Genomic DNA, 20,201 nt, shown 5'->3' with positions numbered 1-20,201 from the left:
TTCAACAGGGAAACTCAACTGCAAGCCGCAGGGTCATCAGAAAACACACCCAGCAGGCGAGGAAGGGGTGACTTGGGATTTCACGTAGAGCAGTGGTTCTCAAGCAGGGGCACGTGTACCCCTGGGAGTACAGAGGGGTCTTCCAGGGGGTACATCAACTCATCTAGATATTTGCCTAGTGTTACAACAGGCTGCATAAAAAGCACTAACGAAGTCAGCACAAACTAAACTTTCATACAGACAAAATGAGAACGTCAGTGATATTTCAGTACTAGTGTGCTGGGACATTTTTACATTCTCATGTCTGATTTTGTAAACAAGTCGTTTTTAAGTGAGGTGAAGCTTGGGGTACGCAAGACAAATCAGGCTCCTGAAAGGGGTACAGCAGTCTGGGAAGGCTGAGAGCCACTGATGCGCCAGGATGTGACGTAGCGCATACAGCTCCCCCAAGTCGCAAGTTCACTGCTCGGCGAGGAGTGAGATCCAGGGAAAGGTTTCTCGTTTGTGCACAGTACGATACCCCGGCACAGTTCAGCACCTGCTACTTAGCTGGGCTCAGGGCTGGAACAGCAGGGCGGGATGCAAGGCAGGACTGAGGTGCACGGGCAGTGATGTTGTCGGGGTAGGGCGGGAGGCTCGAAGCACGGAGCACGCTGGACCGGGGGAGCAGCTTGTGCGTGCGCGGGGAAGTGCTGTACATCTCCAGCCAGCGCTGTCAGACCCTCGCTGGCGTGAGCGCTAGACTCGTGCACGAGGTCTGCTTAGAGAGAGGGAATTTGAACGAGTTTGTGTAGGGGCAGCAGCAAGCGCTCCAGTCCCGGCATGTAACAGGGCAGGAGCTTACAGGTAGGCCCTCGATAATCCAGACACACACACACGGGAGGTGTAGGGAAGCGAGCGACTTGGCACCAGTTATCTCAGCATTGAACACTGGCTCCCTGCAGAGCGGGCTCAGCTCCCAAGCTCACACCTCCCCTGTGGTACGAGTGGGCTCCCCCATCACCTCTCCCCGGCCCCCCCAAGTAAGGGGCATGGCACCACCAGTCTGCCTGCTCCCAGAACATAGCTATCACAGGGGCACACAGGATGGGAAGGAAACCTGGGGGCAGGGCACAAATGACCCAGAGCTGCAACATTTGGATCCACCCCAAAATCTGTATCTGGCCGTCTCTAGCATCAGCAGGGCCAGCCCCAAGCCTATGGGACTCCAGCCAGCTCTCACTCCACCTACTTCACCTGCCCTAGCACCTCACTGCCTCTGGCACTGAGGGGGAAGGCCGCTGGAGGGCAGCTGAGCCAGCTGGCACCCTGAGAGAGGGGCAGGATGAAGCAAATGTCAGGACAGGGCTTGATTAGTCCCTAGGTCAGCAGAGGAAGGAAGGAAGGAGCAGAGAGAGAGAGGGCTTCAGGGAACATGGCAGATGCATGACTCCCAGGGCTCTCGGCAGTAGGCCAGCCGCTCTGGTATGAGTATAGCCATCAGCTGCTGAGCGGCGGGTTTCACAGTCCACCAATCTTCAGGGACAGTTAGCAGCAGCAACTGAGTGGGGGAAGATTTCACATAAATCAGACTGCAGGGTGGGAGCCGGGTGAGCCCTGGACACTCCCTAGCCCCCAACTCAGGACAGCACCGCTCCTTGAACCCTACCAGCAGCCGGGATGCTCCTGGGGGAAGCCGGAGACCTTGGGAGCCAGCAGCAGCTTCTCCTGTAGCAGCTCCTTGGGGGTCTCAGGAGGCAGGTCACTGGCTCGGGCATGTGTTTTATACAGCACTATACTGAGAAGAGCCAGTCGCCAGCAGAGAGGGAGCTGGAAAAAACAGTTCAGAGCCAGGAGGTAGAACCGAGAATGTAGGGACCAGTCCAGTGAGTGCCGGGGATGCTCAGCACCCTAGAGAAGCCAGCGGGGCCCAAAGGGGCTCAGCACCCGCCGGGTCAGGTCCTTAAGTTATACACTCCTCTGGACTGAGTGTAACCAAAGCACCGTGCTCTGGCATTGATGAATGTCAGGTTGAAACACACACAGGCAGCAGGGTTTGGAGCACCGGCCACAGGGCCAGGAACTCATGAGTTCTAATCCCAGCTCTGCCACTGATTGCCCAAAGCTCTGCAGCCAGACTACTTGAGTCACAAAGGTTAATTTCCCCATCTGTGAAATAGGGATAATGATATTTAATCATCTGCCCCAAAGGGGAGGATTATTAGTCAGTGCGGTCAGAGCCCACTGTAAATTGTGTGTCTTGAATTAAGTTTCCCTTTTGAAACAATGGGTTAAATCATGGAAAAAATGTTTCACAAAACCCAACCGCTAAGGAAAATGGCTGTAGAGGGGTCACAGACCCCCAAATCCAGCATGTTCTCCCAACCCCACCTCTGCCTTGAAGAATTACAGAAACCAGAAGAGTCACTGGAGGTCGGAGGTCGTTTTGGAGCAAGGCTGATTATTATGGAAATTGAGTACTGTGCATCAGTGCTTAATTTGTAATGAAAGAGGTTCTGGACTCAAGCAATTAGGTGCTGGGGCTCAAGCAATTCTTTTACATTCATAACTGATGCAGCAACCCAGAACTGCTAAGCCTAGAGGTGCTGGGGCTCAGCCCTGGCACAAATTAAGCGCTCTTCTGCGCTTACAGCCTCACTCAGAAGATCTGAAAGTCCTGCACAAACATGAATTTGCCCTAGCCAGGCTGGTCAGTATTGTCACTCCTGGTTTAGAAATGGGGCAACTGAGGCACACAGTGAAGAAGTGACAAGCCAAAGGTCACACCGAGTGGCAGTAGTAAAATAACTGACCTAGAAACCTTAACTTCCAGGCCCCTACTTTAACTATTAGAGAATGCTGCCTCCAACCCCACTTCTCTCAAACTAAGATTGTTTTTAGGGAAAGACACAAAATGTACTCTGTGTGTGTGTTGAGGGGGAGGGGGGAAGGATTCTGATTGCCAAAATGGGTGGGAGCCAGAAATTCTCTCAGCCCCTTAGCACTGGCCGCACTACCTGCAGAGACTCCATGGATGGATAAAACAGACTCAACGCCTACAAAAAGTGCTTGTAGCTGATCTGTGGAACACCATGCTGCCAGCACACGCCCTTACCTCCCCAGTTCTCTGTCACACCCACTTGTTGCATTGTCTTAATTTAGACCACAAGCTCTCTGGGGCAAGGACCGTCTCTTACTATGCATTCCTACAGCACCCAGCACAATGGGGCTTGATCCTGAGTGGAGCCTCCGGGCACCTATGCAAGAGGTCATTTTAACTGGCTCTAAATCCTGGCACAATTCTTACCATCTCCCCACCCTTCTCTTCTAATGGGCATTTTCAACTTCACGTCCACCCCCGCTCCCTCGGAAGGAAAGCAGTTGGGTAACAGCAGAAAAGTAACATTCCCCGAAGTGGCATGTCCTATTGCTCAAGTCTATGTCACCAGCTGGTCACGTCCACCAGCCTTTGAGGCCACATCCAAGACACAACTCTGCATGCTGGGAAGCAGGAAACACATGACAAAATACCACACGGGCTGTGCCACACCTCTGGGCTCACATGCTGCTTCCCATGAGCATTTAGTTCTGTTCATGCACGGAAGAGGTATTGCATGGGCAACAGCAGCCCTGACCACAGCCCCACTTCAGTTCCCGTGGCCTCCGCTGAGGCTGCTAACAAGAGGAAATCAGTCAGGGCCAGCTTTTGGAGTGTGGGTTTTCTGATGCGGAAGCCCTGTTGTCTGCTACAAGCCAGCCAGAGACCCAGACTGGCAGACACATTTCACATAGGACCCTGGACACCCAACCCTACCAAAAAAGGCTGTACTAGCTGCCACAGTGGTATTAAGGACAGGTCGGCCAGTTTAACGAAGGAAGAATGGACTAAGGATTAAGGTACCGGAGTGGGACCCAGCAAATCTAGGTTCTATTCCTGGGACTTCCAGTGATACCTTGGGCCAATCAGTATCCCCACCTGTAAAAGGAGGATGACAATGGGGGGAGGGATCACTCAGTGGTTTGAGCATTGGCCTGCTAAACCCAAGGTTGTGAGTTCAATCCTTGAGGGGGCCATTTGGGATGTGGGGCAAAAATTGGGGATTGGTCCTGCTTTGAGCAGGGGGTGGGACTAGATGACCTCCTGAGATCCCTTCCAACCCTGATATTCTATGACCCTTCCCCTCCGCCCCCCGTCCCTCCCGATAGGAGTGTTGTGAAGACTCACTCATTAATACATGAGGAGCTCAGATACTATGTTTCAGAGTAACAGCCGTGTTAGTCTGTATTCGCAAAAAGAAAAGGAGTCCTTGTGGCACCTTAGAGACTAACCAATTTATTTGAGCATGAGCTTTCGTGAGCTACAGCTCACTTCATCAGATGCATACCGTGGAAACTGCAGCAGACTTTATATATACACAGAGAATATGAAACAATACCTCCTCCCACCCCACTGTCCTGCTGGTAACAGCTTATCTAAAGTGAGCAACAGGTTAGGCCATTTCCAGCACAAATCCAGGTTTTCTCACCCTCCACCCCCCCCCCCCACAAATTCACTCTCCTGCTGGTGATAGCCCATCCAAAGTGACAACTCTTTACACAATGTGCATGATAATGAAGTTAGGCCATTTCCTGCACAAATCCAGGTTCTCTCACTCCCTCACCCCCCTCCAAAGACCCACCCCCATACACACACAGACTCACTCTCCTGCTGGTAATAGCTCATCCAAACTGACCACTCTCCAAGTTTAAAACCAAGTTAAACCAGAACATCTGGGGGGGCGGGGGGGGGGGGGTAGGAAAAAACAAGAGGAAATAGGCTACCTTGCATAATGACTTAGCCACTCCCAGTCTCTATTTAAGCCTAAATTAATAGTATCCAATTTGCAAATGAATTCCAATTCAGCAGTTTCTCGCTGGAGTCTGGATTTGAAGTTTCTTTGTTTTAAGATAGCGACCTTCATATCTGTGATTGCGTGACCAGAGAGATTGAAGTGTTCTCCGACTGGTTTATGAATGTTATAATTCTTGACATCTGATTTGTGTCCATTTATTCTTTTACGTAGAGACTGTCCAGTTTGACCAATGTACATGGCAGAGGGGCATTGCAAATTATGCCATCATGTGCCAGCAATGCCCCTCTGCCATGTACATTGGTCAAACTGGACAGTCTCTACGTAAAAGAATAAATGGACACAAATCAGATGTCAAGAATTATAACATTCATAAACCAGTCGGAGAACACTTCAATCTCTCTGGTCACGCAATCACAGATATGAAGGTCGCTATCTTAAAACAAAGAAACTTCAAATCCAGACTCCAGCGAGAAACTGCTGAATTGGAATTCATTTGCAAATTGGATACTATTAATTTAGGCTTAAATAGAGACTGGGAGTGGCTAAGTCATTATGCAAGGTAGCCTATTTCCTCTTGTTTTTTCCTACCCCCCCCCCGCCCCCCCAGATGTTCTGGTTTAACTTGGTTTTAAACTTGGAGAGTGGTCAGTTTGGATGAGCTATTACCAGCAGGAGAGTGAGTCTGTGTGTGTATGGGGGTGGGTTTTTGGAGGGGGGTGAGGGAGTGAGAGAACCTGGATTTGTGCAGGAAATGGCCTAACTTCATTATCATGCACATTGTGTAAAGAGTTGTCACTTTGGATGGGCTATCACCAGCAGGAGAGTGAATTTGTGGGGGGGGGGGGGGGGTGGAGGGTGAGAAAACCTGGATTTGTGCTGGAAATGGCCTAACCTGTTGCTCACTTTAGATAAGCTATTACCAGCAGGACAGTGGGGTGGGAGGAGGTATTGTTTCATATTCTCTGTGTATATATAAAGTCTGCTGCAGTTTCCACGGTATGCATCTGATGAAGTGAGCTGTAGCTCACGAAAGCTCATGCTCAAATAAATTGGTTAGTCTCTAAGGCGCCACAAGGACTCCTTTTCTTTTTTCAGATACTATGGAGACCATAAAAGTGTCTAGTCATGGAACAGAGCATCTCATTCATAGCTTGAGCAGTCATGTGCGTTTAGTATACGTGTATTATTGTATATGATGTGGCCCCTGCTATTTCTGTACAAACAATTTAAATAGTCAGCAGGGAGAACCTACTTCCAGCGGAACTCTAGTAAGAGGCTGCACCTGCCTGCCTTCCAGACATGGACAGACAATGTCTAAAAAGCATTGTATCAAGGGGAAATTCATAAGGGGAGAAAGGGGGTCCCATCTCTCTGAACACCTTGAATTTATTATTTTTATTATCTTAGCACCTAGGAGCCCTAGTCTGGCACCTGGCACTGGCCACTGTCAGAGACAAGATATTAGGTGAGATGGACCATTGGCCTGACACAGTACGGCTGTTCTTATGTTCTTGGTCGAGAAGCAGGAACTCCATTGTGCTAAGCGCTGTACAGACACAGAACAAAACGATGGGCCGTGCCCCGAAAAGCTCACGGTCAAAGACAAGCTGTCATAAATGTAAAGGGAAGGGTAAACCCCTTTAAAATCCCTCCTGGCCAGAGGAAAAATCCTCTCACCTGTAAAGGGTTAAGAAGCTAAAGGTAACCTCGCTGGCACCTGACCAAAATGACCAATGAGGAGACAAGATACTTTCAAAAGCTGGGAGGAGGGAGAGAAACAAAGGGTCTGTGTCTGTCTGTATGCTGCTTTGCCGGGGATAGAACAGGAATGGAGTCTTAGAACTTTTAGTAAGTAATCTAGCTAGGTATGCGTTAGATTAGGGTTTCTTTAAATGGCTGAGAAAAGAATTGTGCTGAATAGAATGACTATTTCTGTCTGTGTGTCTTTTTTGTAACTTAAGGTTTTGCCTAGAGGGATTCTCTATGTTTTGAATCTAATTACCCTGTAAGGTACCTACCATCCTGATTTTACAGGGGTGATTCCTTTACTCCTATTTACTTCTATTTCTATTAAAAGTCTTCTTGTAAGAAAACTGAATGCTTTTTCATTGTTCTCAGATCCAAGGGTTTGGGTCTGTGGTCACCTATGCAATTTGGTGAGGATTTTTCCCAAACCTTTCCCAGGAAGTGGGGTGCAAGGGTTGGGAGGATTTTGGGGGGAAAGACGTGTCCAAACTACGTTTCCCAGTAAACCCAGTTAGAGTTTGGTGGTGGCAGTGGTTATTCCAAGGACAAAGGATAAAATTAATTTGTACCTTGGGGAAGTTTTAACCTAAGCTGGTAAAAGTAAGCTTAGGAGGTTTTCATGCAGGTCCCCACATCTGTACCCTAGAGTTCAGAGTGGGGGAGGAACCTTGACACAAGCGATGACAGACAGACCGATAGGGGAGCACAACGAGGCCACCCTGCTCTGTGTGATTGGCAGTGGGCTCAGGACACCAGCCATCTTTTTGGAGGCCTCACGGCAAAGGAGAGTTTTGTGGAGAGATTTGAAAGCAGACAGTGAGGTCGGTCTGTGGGCCCTTACAGGGAGGGCCTTGCAGGCTTGTGGGGCAGTGTGAGAGAACGCACAAAGGTGTTTGTTTTGAAATCTAACAAGTGGGTGATGGAGACTGGCGCTCTTGGCCTGGCCCTATTAACAAGAGAGGCAGACAGAGCCCGTTCTGAGCCACCGAGTGGCATATTCATTACACCCAGGCTGGCACTCTGTGTTTCATAGTGTTATTGTGCAGTTATCTCAATTCCATAGCTATCATCTCTGTGTTCGGTAAACACACTAGGGCCGGCTAAGCCAGCGCCCTTGGTTGGGTGACATCACTTGGTACTGCCCAGCAAAACCCTGATCACTTTCAGCAGGAGGCCTGCACTGAGTCACAAGTAGGGCTCTGCAATGGGCAGGACCACAGGCAAGAGTGCCCCAAAGACTACGGCCGGGGGGGGAGGTAGGAGATCAGAGAGTTGCCGTTAGCCATGATAACAGGGGACATGTGTATGGGAAGAGGGTGTGGGATCAGGAGTTTGTCATTCCACATCCCGGCCCCCTTATCAGGAGCGGAGATGGGGCTGACCCACATGGTACCCCCTGCAGGCAGTTGTGCTGTTTGTGATAGGACCAGTGCTGATGACAGGGCCCTGTTTCTTTTCTCTGTGGTGCAGCAACACAAGAGCAATTGCCAGAAACCTGAAAGGGCAGCCACACCCCAGCATAGCCTGCAGCTCCCTCAGATAGGCCAGCTTTACATGACTAACACCCATGGCAGGGTCCCACGGAAACCCAGCTGCACAGAACCAAAAGGCCCAGGATGGCAGCTCTGAGCAGTAAATTATATTTGCCTCTGTGGACCCTGCGCTGCTAACCCACCTGTCACACGAAACCCACAGCATCACACGCTTAGTCACATGAGGGCTGCAAAGGCAAGAAGAGGAAGAGAGCTCTGTCTATTTCAGTCTCCTACACAGACACTCTGGGAGCCGCATACATTAGTCACATCTGCTCAATGGCATCAAGGTGCTGGCCACGGTGTATCAACTGCGTCTGATGTATGGGAAATACACCAGCCACAGTCTTTCCTGCATGCATGCAGCAAGTCAGACTAAATGAGTGGGTGGAGAGCGTCTGGTGCAGCTCACTTAGATCAAGAGAGAGCACTGCATTCTGGGAGTTATATTACCCACAGGTCTCTCCCTCGTATTAAAGGAGAAGGCAGGTGGAAACTGTTTCATTTCCTGCATTAGGTGAAACTTTTATGCACCTGGCAAGTTGTCAGTGTCGCCACATCAGTCACGCAAAGTGCGGGAAACCCTGTTCCAGACAAAGGATGGGCAAGATCTGGATAGGATTTATGGTCTATGAGTTTTTACGCTCCTCTGTTGGGGGATTGTAATTCTAAACTACCATAGAACTAGAAGCACAAAAATAGGAAAGACCACCACTATAAAGCTACACTCCTAAGATTATAAATGATCTTACTTAAACCTTTTGATCTCGGATTCTTTGTAACCATATGCAATATACACTATCTTAAAGATGTTTCAGGGATTAAATACACACAAAATCCCTCCAAGGAAATCCCGAACTAAGGCTATTAGTGGGCCAGATTCCAATCTCTGTAACTCTGCTAAAGCAAATAGAGTCATCACTCCAAATCTACCCGTGTAACCGACCAAGATTGGAATCTGTAGCTGCCTGCTACAGGCTAGTGGGGACGGGGGTGCCAGAGAACCCTACTTATGGTAGGAGCTACAAAATGTAACAGCAAGGGGAGTTAAGTACACACAGCCAGCTTTGCAGCTCTGAACTGCATGACTTTTGATGAGAGCCTGTCACCTTTAGGTCACAAGTTCAAGCCAAGCCCAGCCAACACCCGGAGAGGAAGAACTGGAAAGTTTGGTGCTCAGGTGAAAGTAGGTGCGTGTATGGGATGTCTCAGACATTTGCTCAAATCTCAACAGGGAGTGATCCCAGCTGAATGGGGCCTCGAGAGCTCCCCCTCCCAAGTCATGATTCAGGTGGGGAAGCCTGCCCTGGGGCTGCCAGTCTGGAGATAATCAGAGACTCACAGCCCCATCCCCGGACACCTAGACGGGAAGAAAGTAAGAGTCCTTGCCCAAGCCCGGCTATACTCACCGGCATCACCGTTGCAGGCATTTCCTGCTCCAGGAAGTCACTCTGCCTTATACCCTCGGTGGCCCATTGTTCAGGGAACAGCTTCATTCCAAGACTGTGGGTGAATGAAAGGAGCCAGCAGAGGAAGAACCTACTACAGCCTAAGCCACAGCAAGGCAGGAAGAAAGACAGACATTAGGGAACTGAAGCCCATATCACTCTCACCTGGGGGCCAGGTGAAGCCCCGCCCCTTAGCCTCACATGTCACCTGGGATTCTTCACAGTAACCAGAACCCACCCTCACTCAGGCAAGGCAGCGCTCCCCAAGCTTAAAGAGACACCGTCCCTTTCTGTGCATGCAGCAGGCAAGGGAATAAGGGAGATGTCACACAGCGGGAGGCTGAATTACTATTGTTGCCTGCCTGGGAAGATCTTAAGGAGCTGGGTGCTTTGCAGACACGTGAAGAGACATGGTCCCTGTCCCAAGGAACTTGCTTATGGGCATCTCCCACCTTTGGCAGGGACCAGGAACACAACTTGCTAATTAGGATTAATTCGTTAATGTTTGTTCAGTGCTTTGCAAATGTGCAATGCTGTCAAAGTGCTAATTACACATCACTCACCACCCCTGGGGGCAACCAAGTGTCAGGATCAATGTGGAGAAAGGGGCAAAGATTCATAGATGTCCCTGCAAGCCAAACTGTACCCTTCAGCACTCCCCAAGGATGGGCCCAACCCATCACTTGTCCCCAAAATTCAACCTGACTCCCCATCTCCTGGGCTTGGCGGAATGGGGGACATGTTCTGCTTTGTATGCAAGAAGGTGCAGGTTCAAGTCCTTACTTAGGCAACCCAAGTTCAACTCCTTACTCTGCCCCAGATTTCCCATCTGATCTTGGGCAAGTCCCTTAGTGTCTGTTTGCCTCAGTTTGGATAATTGCCCTGTCCTACCTCCCCCTCACTGGTTGTTGTGACAATAAATACATTAAAGATTGTAAAGTGCTGAGATGCTACAATAATAGGAGCCATGTAAGTACTTACACTAGATAGGTAACGTCACCCTCACGGTCCCACACACTAGTGAACAGACTTTGGGATATGTAGGGGGTGACGAGCTATTCCTCAATGGACTGTTCCGAACAGTTCCGGCCTCAGGAAACTCTTTGAAACGGTTTACAACTTTCAGGCTGACCTAAGCATGGGCAGAAGCTCGCAGGCAGAAATTTATTTAGCTGCCCATCAGGTACTGCTATTCTTATCTCCAGAACCAAGGAATGCGTCTCAAAGACCTCCTTTATAATAATCTCACACTAAGCTACACTTCCCTCGCAGATGCATCTTAATATTGACGTCACTGAAAACATTATGTTAAAAGAACATTGAGATTCTCATGGGTAATAATTTATGCCTGCCAGAAAGAGTCCAAAAGGCATTTATATACAAGACACACAATGGTGTCCTTTAGAGCCACTGCCTAATACACTGCTCTTTCTAGGCTGCAGAAAACAGTGTACATTGTCTAGTCGGAACTAACACATGTTCATGCATTTGTAGACTGTATCAAATGAATAGAGGCAAATATTTCCTACTTTTGGGGTACTTCGCCATGCAGCTTGAACACTAGGCTTAGCAGAACTGTTACTAATTTAAACGGATCATATCAGTGTTTATTTTGAAACATTTTAAATGTGTATAAAGAAAAGGAGTACTAGTGGCACCTTAGAGACTAACCAATTTATTTGAGCATAAGCTTTCGTGAGCTACAGCTCACTTCAGCGGATGCATTCAGTGGAAAATACAGTGAGGAGATTTATATACACACAGAACATGAAAAAATGGGTGTTATCATACACACTGTAAGGAGAGTGATCACTTAAGATGAGCTGGGGGGGGGGGAGGTGGGATAAACCTTTTGTAGTGATAATCAAGGTGGGCCATTTCCAGCAGTGGACAAGAACGTCTGAGGAACAGTAGAGGGGGGGGAAATAAACAGGGGAAATAGTTTTACTTTGTGTAATGACCCATCCACTCCCAGTCTATTTCAAGCCTAAGTTAATTGTATCCAATTTGCAAATTAATTCCAATTCAGCATTCTCTCGTTGGAGTCTGTTTTTGAAGTCTTTTTGTTCTAATATTGCGACCTTTAGGTCTGAAATCGAGTGACCAGAGAGACTGAAGTGTTCTCCGACTGGTTTATGAATGTTATAATTCTTGACATCTGATTTGTGTCCATTTATTCTTTTATGTAAAGACTGTCCAGTTTGACCAATGTACATGGCAGAGGGGCATGGCTGGCACATGATGGCATATATCACATTGGTAGATGTGCAGGTGAACAAGCCCGATAGTGTGGCTGATGTGATTAGGCCCTATGATGGTGTCTCCTGAATAGATATGTGGGCACAGTTTGCAACGGGCTTTGTTGCAAGGATAGGTTCCTGGGTTAGTGGTTCTGTTGTGTGGTGTGTGGTTGCTGGTGAGTATTTGCTTCAGTTTCGGGGGCTGTTTGTAGGCAAGGACTGGCCTGTCTCCCAAGATTTGTGAGAGTGTTGGGTCATCCTTCAGGATAGGTTGTAGATCCTTGATGATGCGTTGGAGAGGTCTGAGTTGGGGGCTGAAGGTGACGGCTAGTGGCGTTCTGTTATTTTCTTTGTTGGGCCTGTCCTGTAGTAGGTGACTTCTGGGTACTCTTCTGGCTCTGTCAGTTTGTTTCTTCACTTCAGCAGGTGGGTATTGTAGTTGTAAGAATGCTTGATAGAGATCTTGTAGGTGTTTGTCTCTGTCTGAGGGGTTGGAGCAAATGCAGTTGTATCGCAGAGCTTGGCTGTAGACGATGGATCGTGTGGTGTGGTCTGGGTGAAAGCTGGAGGCATGCAGGTAGGAATAGCGGTCAGTAGGTTTCCGGTATAGGGTGGTGTTTATGTGACCATCGCTTATTAGCACCGTGGTGTCCAGGAAGTGGATCTCTTGTGTGGACTGGTCCAGGCTGAGTTTGGACCAACGAGTCTCCAACGAGAGACTGCTGAATTGGAATTAATTTGCAAATTGGATACAATTAACTTAGGCTTGAATAGAGACTGGGAGTGGATGTGTCATTACACAAAGTAAAACTATTTCCCCGTGTTTATTTCCCCCACCCCCCACTGCTCCTCGGATGTTCCTGTTAACTGCTGGAAATGGCCCACCTTGATTATCACTACAAAAGGTTTTCTCCCCCCCCCCCACCCGCCCCCCGCTCTCCTGCTGGTAATAGCTCATCTTAAGTGATCACTCTCCTTACAGTGTGTATGATAACACCCATTTTTTCATGTTCTGTGTGTATATAAATCTCCTCACTGTATTTTCCACTGAATGCATCCGCTGAAGTGAGCTGTAGCTCATGAAAGCTTATGCTCAAATAAATTGGTTGTCTCTAAGGTGCCACTAGTACTCCTTTTCTTTTTGCGCATATAGACTAACACGGCTGCTACTATGAAACCTTTAAATGTGTATGTATGTCAATTTTCACAGCTGCGGGAAATTATGCGGGGTATCAGACCATAGTTATTTAAGGACAGTAGACATAGAGATTCAAAGAGCGAAAGCTCTAGAACTGTTGACACACAAATTGTCAATATCACATTTCAAAATATATAAAGTAAATCTCCCTAAATCAAACTCTAATAAGTTCTCAGGCAGCATTTTGCTTACTTTGCCTCCTTGTAGATTTTGATTGTGATAATTGGAAATATTGCTTTGTCTGTGTATGTACAATGAAATTGACATTTATTAACATTTACTGATAAAAATTTAATTTTTCCAAGCCTACTTAACGCTCATTTAGTTTTTTAAATGGAATTTCCTAGGGTTTTTTCTTTTAAAAAAACAGAGAAAAAGCCACACACCACCATGTCCCTCACAAGGTCCATAGGAGGGAGACACTCCCTCTGTGCCATAGTAACACCCAGGTGATTTTTTTACCTTAGGGGGTTTACACAGAACCCTGCCTCATTCTCTGTGTCCCTCACAGGATGGGCAGTGAATGAGATGAGAGCTATTGAGGAGCCTTGCCTCACTACCTGCACATCATACAAGCCACTCAGGTAGTAAACAAACACCCAGATAGGCAGACAGAAAGGGTTCCATGAATGAGACATGGCATGCATTGAATGAGGTCAGTCTCACATGCACACCACACCAACTGTGCATTTTAAAAAAACAATGTGTCTTTAAAATGTACATTACATAAAGCAGGACCCCATTCTGCACATTTCCCTGCACTGAACTATGCATGTCCTTTATCAGATGTGCAAGGCCTGGTGTAGGCTTACAAGACTCACCACAGACACCTACCTGCAATCCAAATGTTGGAGCTACTGAAAAGTTGCAGGGCAGCTCCGATCTGGGGAGCAGAGCATGGGTGGCGATGGGAAAGCACATGTCACTGCAGAACAAGTCTGACTACTTTCCACCAATTTATTTGTTGTCTCTCCTTCTCTCTCTCTTTTTCCTGTTGAAGTAAAATGGAAAGAAACTTTAGAATAAAAATTCAGAAGTCCTGGATCTCAGCTCCCCAGAGCTTCTGCTCCCTCTGGGTTGATGTAAAGGCCTTAAAGATTTGCTTGCTGGTGCAAATTCAAATGAGAAATAAGGCACACATTTTGAACAGTGGGGGTGATTAACCACTAGAACAAACTACCATGGGAAGTGATGGATTCTCTCTCTCTCTCTCGAAGTCTCCAAATCTTATTGCAGGATGGGGTTCAACCCCTTTAATCTTTGTGTAATGTGTTAGCTTTTCTCTCTGAGTTTTAATTTTTATTTTCATTTCCAGAGTACTAATGAATTTTCTGATTGTTTTTCATTTTCAATCAGTGACCTCTAGTGCCCGGTTTGGTTCATTACAAGAGAGTTATAGCATTAGGTTGACACAGAGCCTGGTTTTCAAAAGCAGCCACAACTCCAGCAGAAGTCAAAGCGAGCTGCAGGTGCTCAGCATCCCTGAAAATCAGGCCCCCATCCTGCATGTCAATGCAGAGCAGATAAGACCTCAGTTATTACTAGGCTTGGAAGGCTGGGTTTGTTATTAGTAAATGTCAGTAATAGAAATTGATGAACAATTTTTACAAATAGGTTAAGTGTGAAAAATGCTGCTTGAAAACTTATGAGAGCTTGATTTAAGGATATCTACTTTGTATATTTTGACATGTGTTGTTGAAAATTTGTATTCCAAAGTTATAAGGCGTTAACTTTTGAATCTTAACATCTACTGTCATTAAGTAACTACTGCCTGACCCCCACTGCCCACAATGTTTGATGACCACATACCTTCCTGCAACTGTAAACATTTACATTGATAAAAAAGCTGAAACCTCATAATTTTGTCCAACTGCTAAAATTTAAATCGATAAAAATAAAAAATGCTTAAAATTAAACATTGATAGAATCTGCTGAAATTATATTTAAACAAATCAAATTCTGCCAAAGGTTAGTAATTATGGTCTTGTACAGCAAACTCCCTGGAACTCATTTCATTTGAGGGCTGAGCCACATTGCCGGGATTTCAAACTGACCCCACAAACCATGGGCATTTCAAACCTGTGTTTTCCAGTGGCTCTCAATCATTCCAGATGACTATATCCCTTTCAGGAGTCTGATTTGTCTTGGGTACCCTCAAGTTTCACCTCACTTAAAAACTACTTGCTTACAAAATCAGATCTAAAAATACAAAAGTGTCCCAGTCCACTATTCCTGACAAATGGCTCACTTTCTCATGTTTACCATATAATTATAAAATAAATCAGTTGGAATATAAATATTGTGCTTACACGTTTCAGTGTATCGTATACAGATCATTGTCTGCATGAAACTTTAGTTTCTACTGACTTTGCTAGTGCTTTTTATGCAGCCTGTTGTAACACTAGGTAAATATCTAGATGAGTTGATGTATCCCCGGAAAAATCTCTGCTTACCCCCAGGGGTACATGTACCCCTGGTTGAGAACCACTGTTTTAGATCTCTCAGCTATTCCCTTCTCCAGTCTATGGGTATCCCAGGGTTTACATGTGTTACACTTACCAGCACATCCCACTGACGTTAAAGCCCTGGAAGAATAATCACTACAACCCTCACTCCCCAGTATGGGATGTGGGGGCTGCACTGTGAGACAGGACATGTAAGGAAATACCAAGGAAGGCGGGGGCGGGGGGGGTGGGGTGGGGGGGGGAGGGGAGAAGAGAGAAAGAGGGATAGTGAGGAACATAGAGAAAGGGAGAGGAGGGAATAAAACTGATCCTGTTTTCAGTGCATGTGCCCTCTGCCCCCTCCAAGTTAAATAGCCTCTTGGGGAGGAAAAGAACCAGCAGAGGACAGCAGTTTGACCAGTACCTCCACATGCTGGGCAAAGCCAGAGGCCACGAGCAGCAGCAGCGTTGGTCACGATACACAGGTCAGAGGAACCCACAATCTGACAATGCCTGTGATTCGTTAACTTTCAGCCTCTCGCTCTTTTAAAATGATCTTTTTTTTTTAAAATAAATTTGATGTGACTCTAGCGCGGGCGAAAGGTGCCAGACTGGCCGCCCTTGGACAGCAACGTTCTTTGCTCATCCACAGCTTCTATGCAACACAGACAGTGAGGGGGTAGCTTCTCCTGTACCATCCCCAGCGGGGCAGGGGTGAGGGGGTAGTTTTAGTCTTCAGGTCTATTCAGCCCTTGGGCTCTTTGCTGAGTATGCCAACCAGCAGGGCAATTGGTGTTTTCCGTGATGTAAATGCCTGTCCATTTGGGACTGGACTGAGGCCATCACCTTCTTTGACAAAGGCCAATCACCAGACAATAACTACCATTGGAACAGAGCTAACTTTGATCAGTGATGTAGCCCTGAAAGGCTCCGTATCATTTCCATTCTCTGGCTCCAGCTAATTGCTCATCTCCCTGGTCTTGTTTTTATCTATCCCTTTTCATCACCATACATCGCAGTGAATGTCAATATCTGATCTCTCCTAAGTCTCTACTTCCCTGCCACAAGCAGCTCTCTGCCCATTTACTGCCCAACCCAGAACACCATGTTCATTTCTCTGAGTCTGCCTTGCATACGTACATTTCCATGGCATTTCAGGAGCTCTGCAGCAATCTCACACAATTCTGTATCTAGATGCCATTGTTTACAACCTTTTTTCAGTGGAGCAAAATCCTGAAAAGCAGAAAGTGTCCATTTCATCCAAGTCTAGTCCCAGCAGCCATGGCTGGGAGGCTGAAAGATGTGGAAAACTGAACAGATCAAAATTTAAAAAAAAATAATAATCAAACAACTTTCATCTGAAAAACTTGTTTATCCAAAATCCCCCATCACAAAATCTTCCATTCAGCTGAAAACCCTGTGTATCTTAATGACTTTTATGTCCCCCACTTTGCTTGCATACATAAACCTCCTTCTCTGTGGTGTGATGACAATCTAAACTGAGTAGTCCATGAGAAAAAAGGAAACTGGCCATACAAACTTGTTTTGTTGGAGGGAAATGAAGCAAGAGAAGAGACCTGCCTTAGGCTACTGTGGTAACTTCCACTTTGCAGCATCTTCCGTAGCAGGGTTACGGTTACATGACTGCCCAAGGGCCAAACCCTTGTGACAAGAGCCACTGAAGTCTAGTGAGTAAAGCAAGCAGGATTTGAGCCCCCCCCCAAAGCTCCAAAAGTAGCTGAGACCTGATTCTCCATCACCCTGCACCCCATGTAGTCAATTCTGCCTGTGCAAAATGCTGTCAAGTGAGTCTAGAATGGTAGAGTTTTTACACCCATTTTACACAGCTGTTAGGTTCACTGATTTCCACAGCAAAACTTGATCATTCTGAACAGCCCCATTGCAGATGCTTAAGTGTTTTGCATAACAGAGATTGACTGGACGTAAGCATGTAAATAAATAGGCCGTGGAAAATCAGGAACCTATACTTCCTTCTTCTTACAGGCCAGATCCTGCAAAGTGCTGAGTGTTCACAACACAGCAAAAGAACCTATATAGGCTAAACTAGAATTTCCATGAATGTCTATGGGAGTTGGGGGTACCGGGTGTTTCTTTTGATCATGCTGTATGTGTTCTGTTTACTGGAAGAAATACATTCTTACTATTGAGCTCCGTTCTAGTCCACCTCACCCATGGTCATTATCCAGAAACCTTGAGTTCAGTTGACAGTGGTGTGCAACAGAAAGGACCTGATTTCAGTTGTTCACAAACCCAGGTTGTATCTGCAGGGTTGGTAGGTAGAAAGAGCCTAGTTAGACTGAACACATTTTACTGTGGAAATCAGCGAGAGAATAACTATGAGAAAAGGAGTACTTGTGGCACCTTAGAGACTAACCAATTTATTTGAGCATAAGCTTTCGTGAGCTACAGCTCACTTCATCGGTAGCTGTAGCTCATGAAAGCTTATGCTCAAATAAATTGGTTAGTCTCTAAGGTGCCACAAATACTCCTTTTCTTTTTGCGAATACAGACTAACACGGCTGTTACTCTGAAACCTATCATTATGAATAACTATGGGTTAGTCTCTAAGGAGCCACAAGTCCTCCTGTTCTTTTTGTGAATACAGACTAACACGGCTGTTACTCTGAAACCTATCATTATGAATAACTATGGGTTAGTCTCTAAGGAGCCACAAGTCCTCCTGTTCTTTTTGCAGATACACACTGACATGGCTGCTCCTCTGAAACCTGTTTGTGCAGAAGCTCTTTCCTGCCTATAGTTTCCCTACCAAGGAGGCAGTGAGCTGGGAGGTAACACACCAGTGCCAGGAAGTCCTCTCTTGGTTGCTTAATTTCCTTCCAAAGTCACCTCAGAGTGTGAAGCTTCTTTTTTAATTTCTATCTTTCAGATCCAGTCACAGTCACACCCCAGAAGGAGAAGTCTGGCTTCCTCCATCACGGTTTAACCCATTCACGTTCTAGTCAAAGAAATCAGCCGTGTCAGTTACTATGAGACACTCAAAGGAGGCCCAAGAAAGCAACCGGGAGAAAGACCAGTGAGCGCAGCATGGGCTGCAGCGGAACCAGGCTGTGTTCTCCCCACAGCAGACCTTTCCGAGACCTACTTCTTCAAAACATACCACTGCAGGTTCTGAAACCCGCTCTGCTTTATGTCCTAATCAGTTCCAAGAAATTCCCTCTTCACATCCTTGATATTAGGGTACTGCAAGACTTGTAGCTGTGTGTGTTTCCTAGTAGCTTTTACCCCCCTGAGCAGGGCTACTGTTTAAATGGGAGACCTGACAAGAGTATCATAGTGCTGGTTAGGCAGTAGCTGGCCGTTTCTGGTCTGAGTCAGTACTGAACCGATGCCCTAATGTGCAGCGAAGGAGCACCCTCTGCTGCAAGCAGCTCATTTTCCAGAAAAAAATGAGTAATTGCGGTCCCAACACTAAAGCTCCTAGGGCAATTTTTGTTTGAACCGTGGTGTTACATACTGCCTCTTTAATTTTCCTTGCATGATGGCATTCTCCTCAGCTTCCTGTCTTACGGAGTTGCATAACCTTGTTAAGCAGCTGCTGCATTTCCTCCCAGAGCTGGCTGCCTTTCAAAGGTAGAAGAAGTGATTTCTGTATAGAATTAGTAAACAGCATGTTGTCTTCTGGATGAAAGGTGCAGTATATGACAAATGTTATGGGTCGGGCTAAACCCTGCTATTATGGGTGGGGTGTAACTGCCACCTTACATTCAGGATAAATATAAAGAAGTCAGTGCAAACAGGTGATGGAAACAGTTAAGGAGCCTCCACCTCAAACACTGGCCCACATCTCCAGCCAAAACAAAGCCATTATACCCATTCGAAATGCAGCTGCAAAAATCTTTCTCCCACGCTGCTCCTTCTGCATGAGAGCAGCTGACTGTGAAAAACTGCAAAGCAACCACATTGGCCTCTTTTACATCTCTTAGGGCTTGTCTACACTGTCACTTTGCAGTGCTGTGACTTTCTCACTCTAGGGTGTGAAAAACCATCCCCCGGGCGCTGCACGTTTCAGTGCTGTAACGTGCCAGCATAGACAGTGCACAAGCGCTGGGAGCTACGCCCCGCGTGGAGGTGGTTTTTTTAACCGTGGCAGTGCTTTAATGCTGCCAGTGAAGATGTGCGCTTATTAAAACCAACCTACGCTGTGGTGCCTACTAAATGCTTGGTAACTGTTAGGCTGCTGAAGTTCTGTGACTGCTGCTAATTACATAGTCCTTAGACACTATCATAACGGCCTCATTATTTGCAGCTGTTTGTTATATTAAACCAAAAAGAAAAGGAGTACTTGTGGCACCTTAGAGACTAACCAATTTATTTGAGCATAAGCTTTCGTGAGCTACAGCTCACTTCATCGGATGCAGAATGTCTTCTGCAGTTTCCACAGTATGCATCCGATGAAGTGAGCTGTAGCTCACGAAAGCTTATGCTCAAATAAATTGGTTAGTCTCTAAGGTGCCACAAGTACTCCTTTTCTTTTTGCGAATACAGACTAACACGGCTGTTACTCTGAAATCTGGATTAAACTGTTGTCTCATCTTATTCTTAGACCTGCTCTATGCTTAAAATTTACATTGACATAAGTACATTGCTCAGGGATGTGAAACATTCACACCCCTGGATGATGCAGCCATATAGGTATGCAGGTGTAACTCCAGGTGTAGACACAGGTAGGTGCTACCCTCGTTCAGGGAGGTGGTGTTCCTACAATGGAAAAGCCCCTTA

General features: G+C 46.7%; 1 protein-coding gene across 1 annotated transcript in view; it reads right to left on the bottom strand.

Annotated features, from left to right (window-relative positions):
* Nucleotides 1-16,874, bottom strand: part of LOC144267384 (sodium-dependent proline transporter-like) — a 44,887-nt gene extending 28,013 nt beyond the window's left edge. The window contains exons 1-3 of the mRNA XM_077821358.1: nucleotides 16,581-16,874; nucleotides 13,831-13,987; nucleotides 9,520-9,659 (exon numbers count right to left, since the gene is read on the bottom strand). Coding sequence (XP_077677484.1) covers nucleotides 9,520-9,606 — 87 coding nt within the window. The 5' untranslated portion in view covers nucleotides 9,607-9,659; nucleotides 13,831-13,987; nucleotides 16,581-16,874. The remainder of the gene's footprint in view (nucleotides 1-9,519; nucleotides 9,660-13,830; nucleotides 13,988-16,580) is intronic.
* Between the last annotated feature and the right edge of the window lie 3,327 nt (nucleotides 16,875-20,201).

The sequence above is a fragment of the Eretmochelys imbricata genome, chromosome 1 (genome assembly GCF_965152235.1).
Source record: "Eretmochelys imbricata isolate rEreImb1 chromosome 1, rEreImb1.hap1, whole genome shotgun sequence".
Classification (NCBI taxonomy): domain Eukaryota; kingdom Metazoa; phylum Chordata; order Testudines; family Cheloniidae; genus Eretmochelys; species Eretmochelys imbricata.
This window is presented reverse-complemented; position numbering and strand designations above follow the sequence as displayed.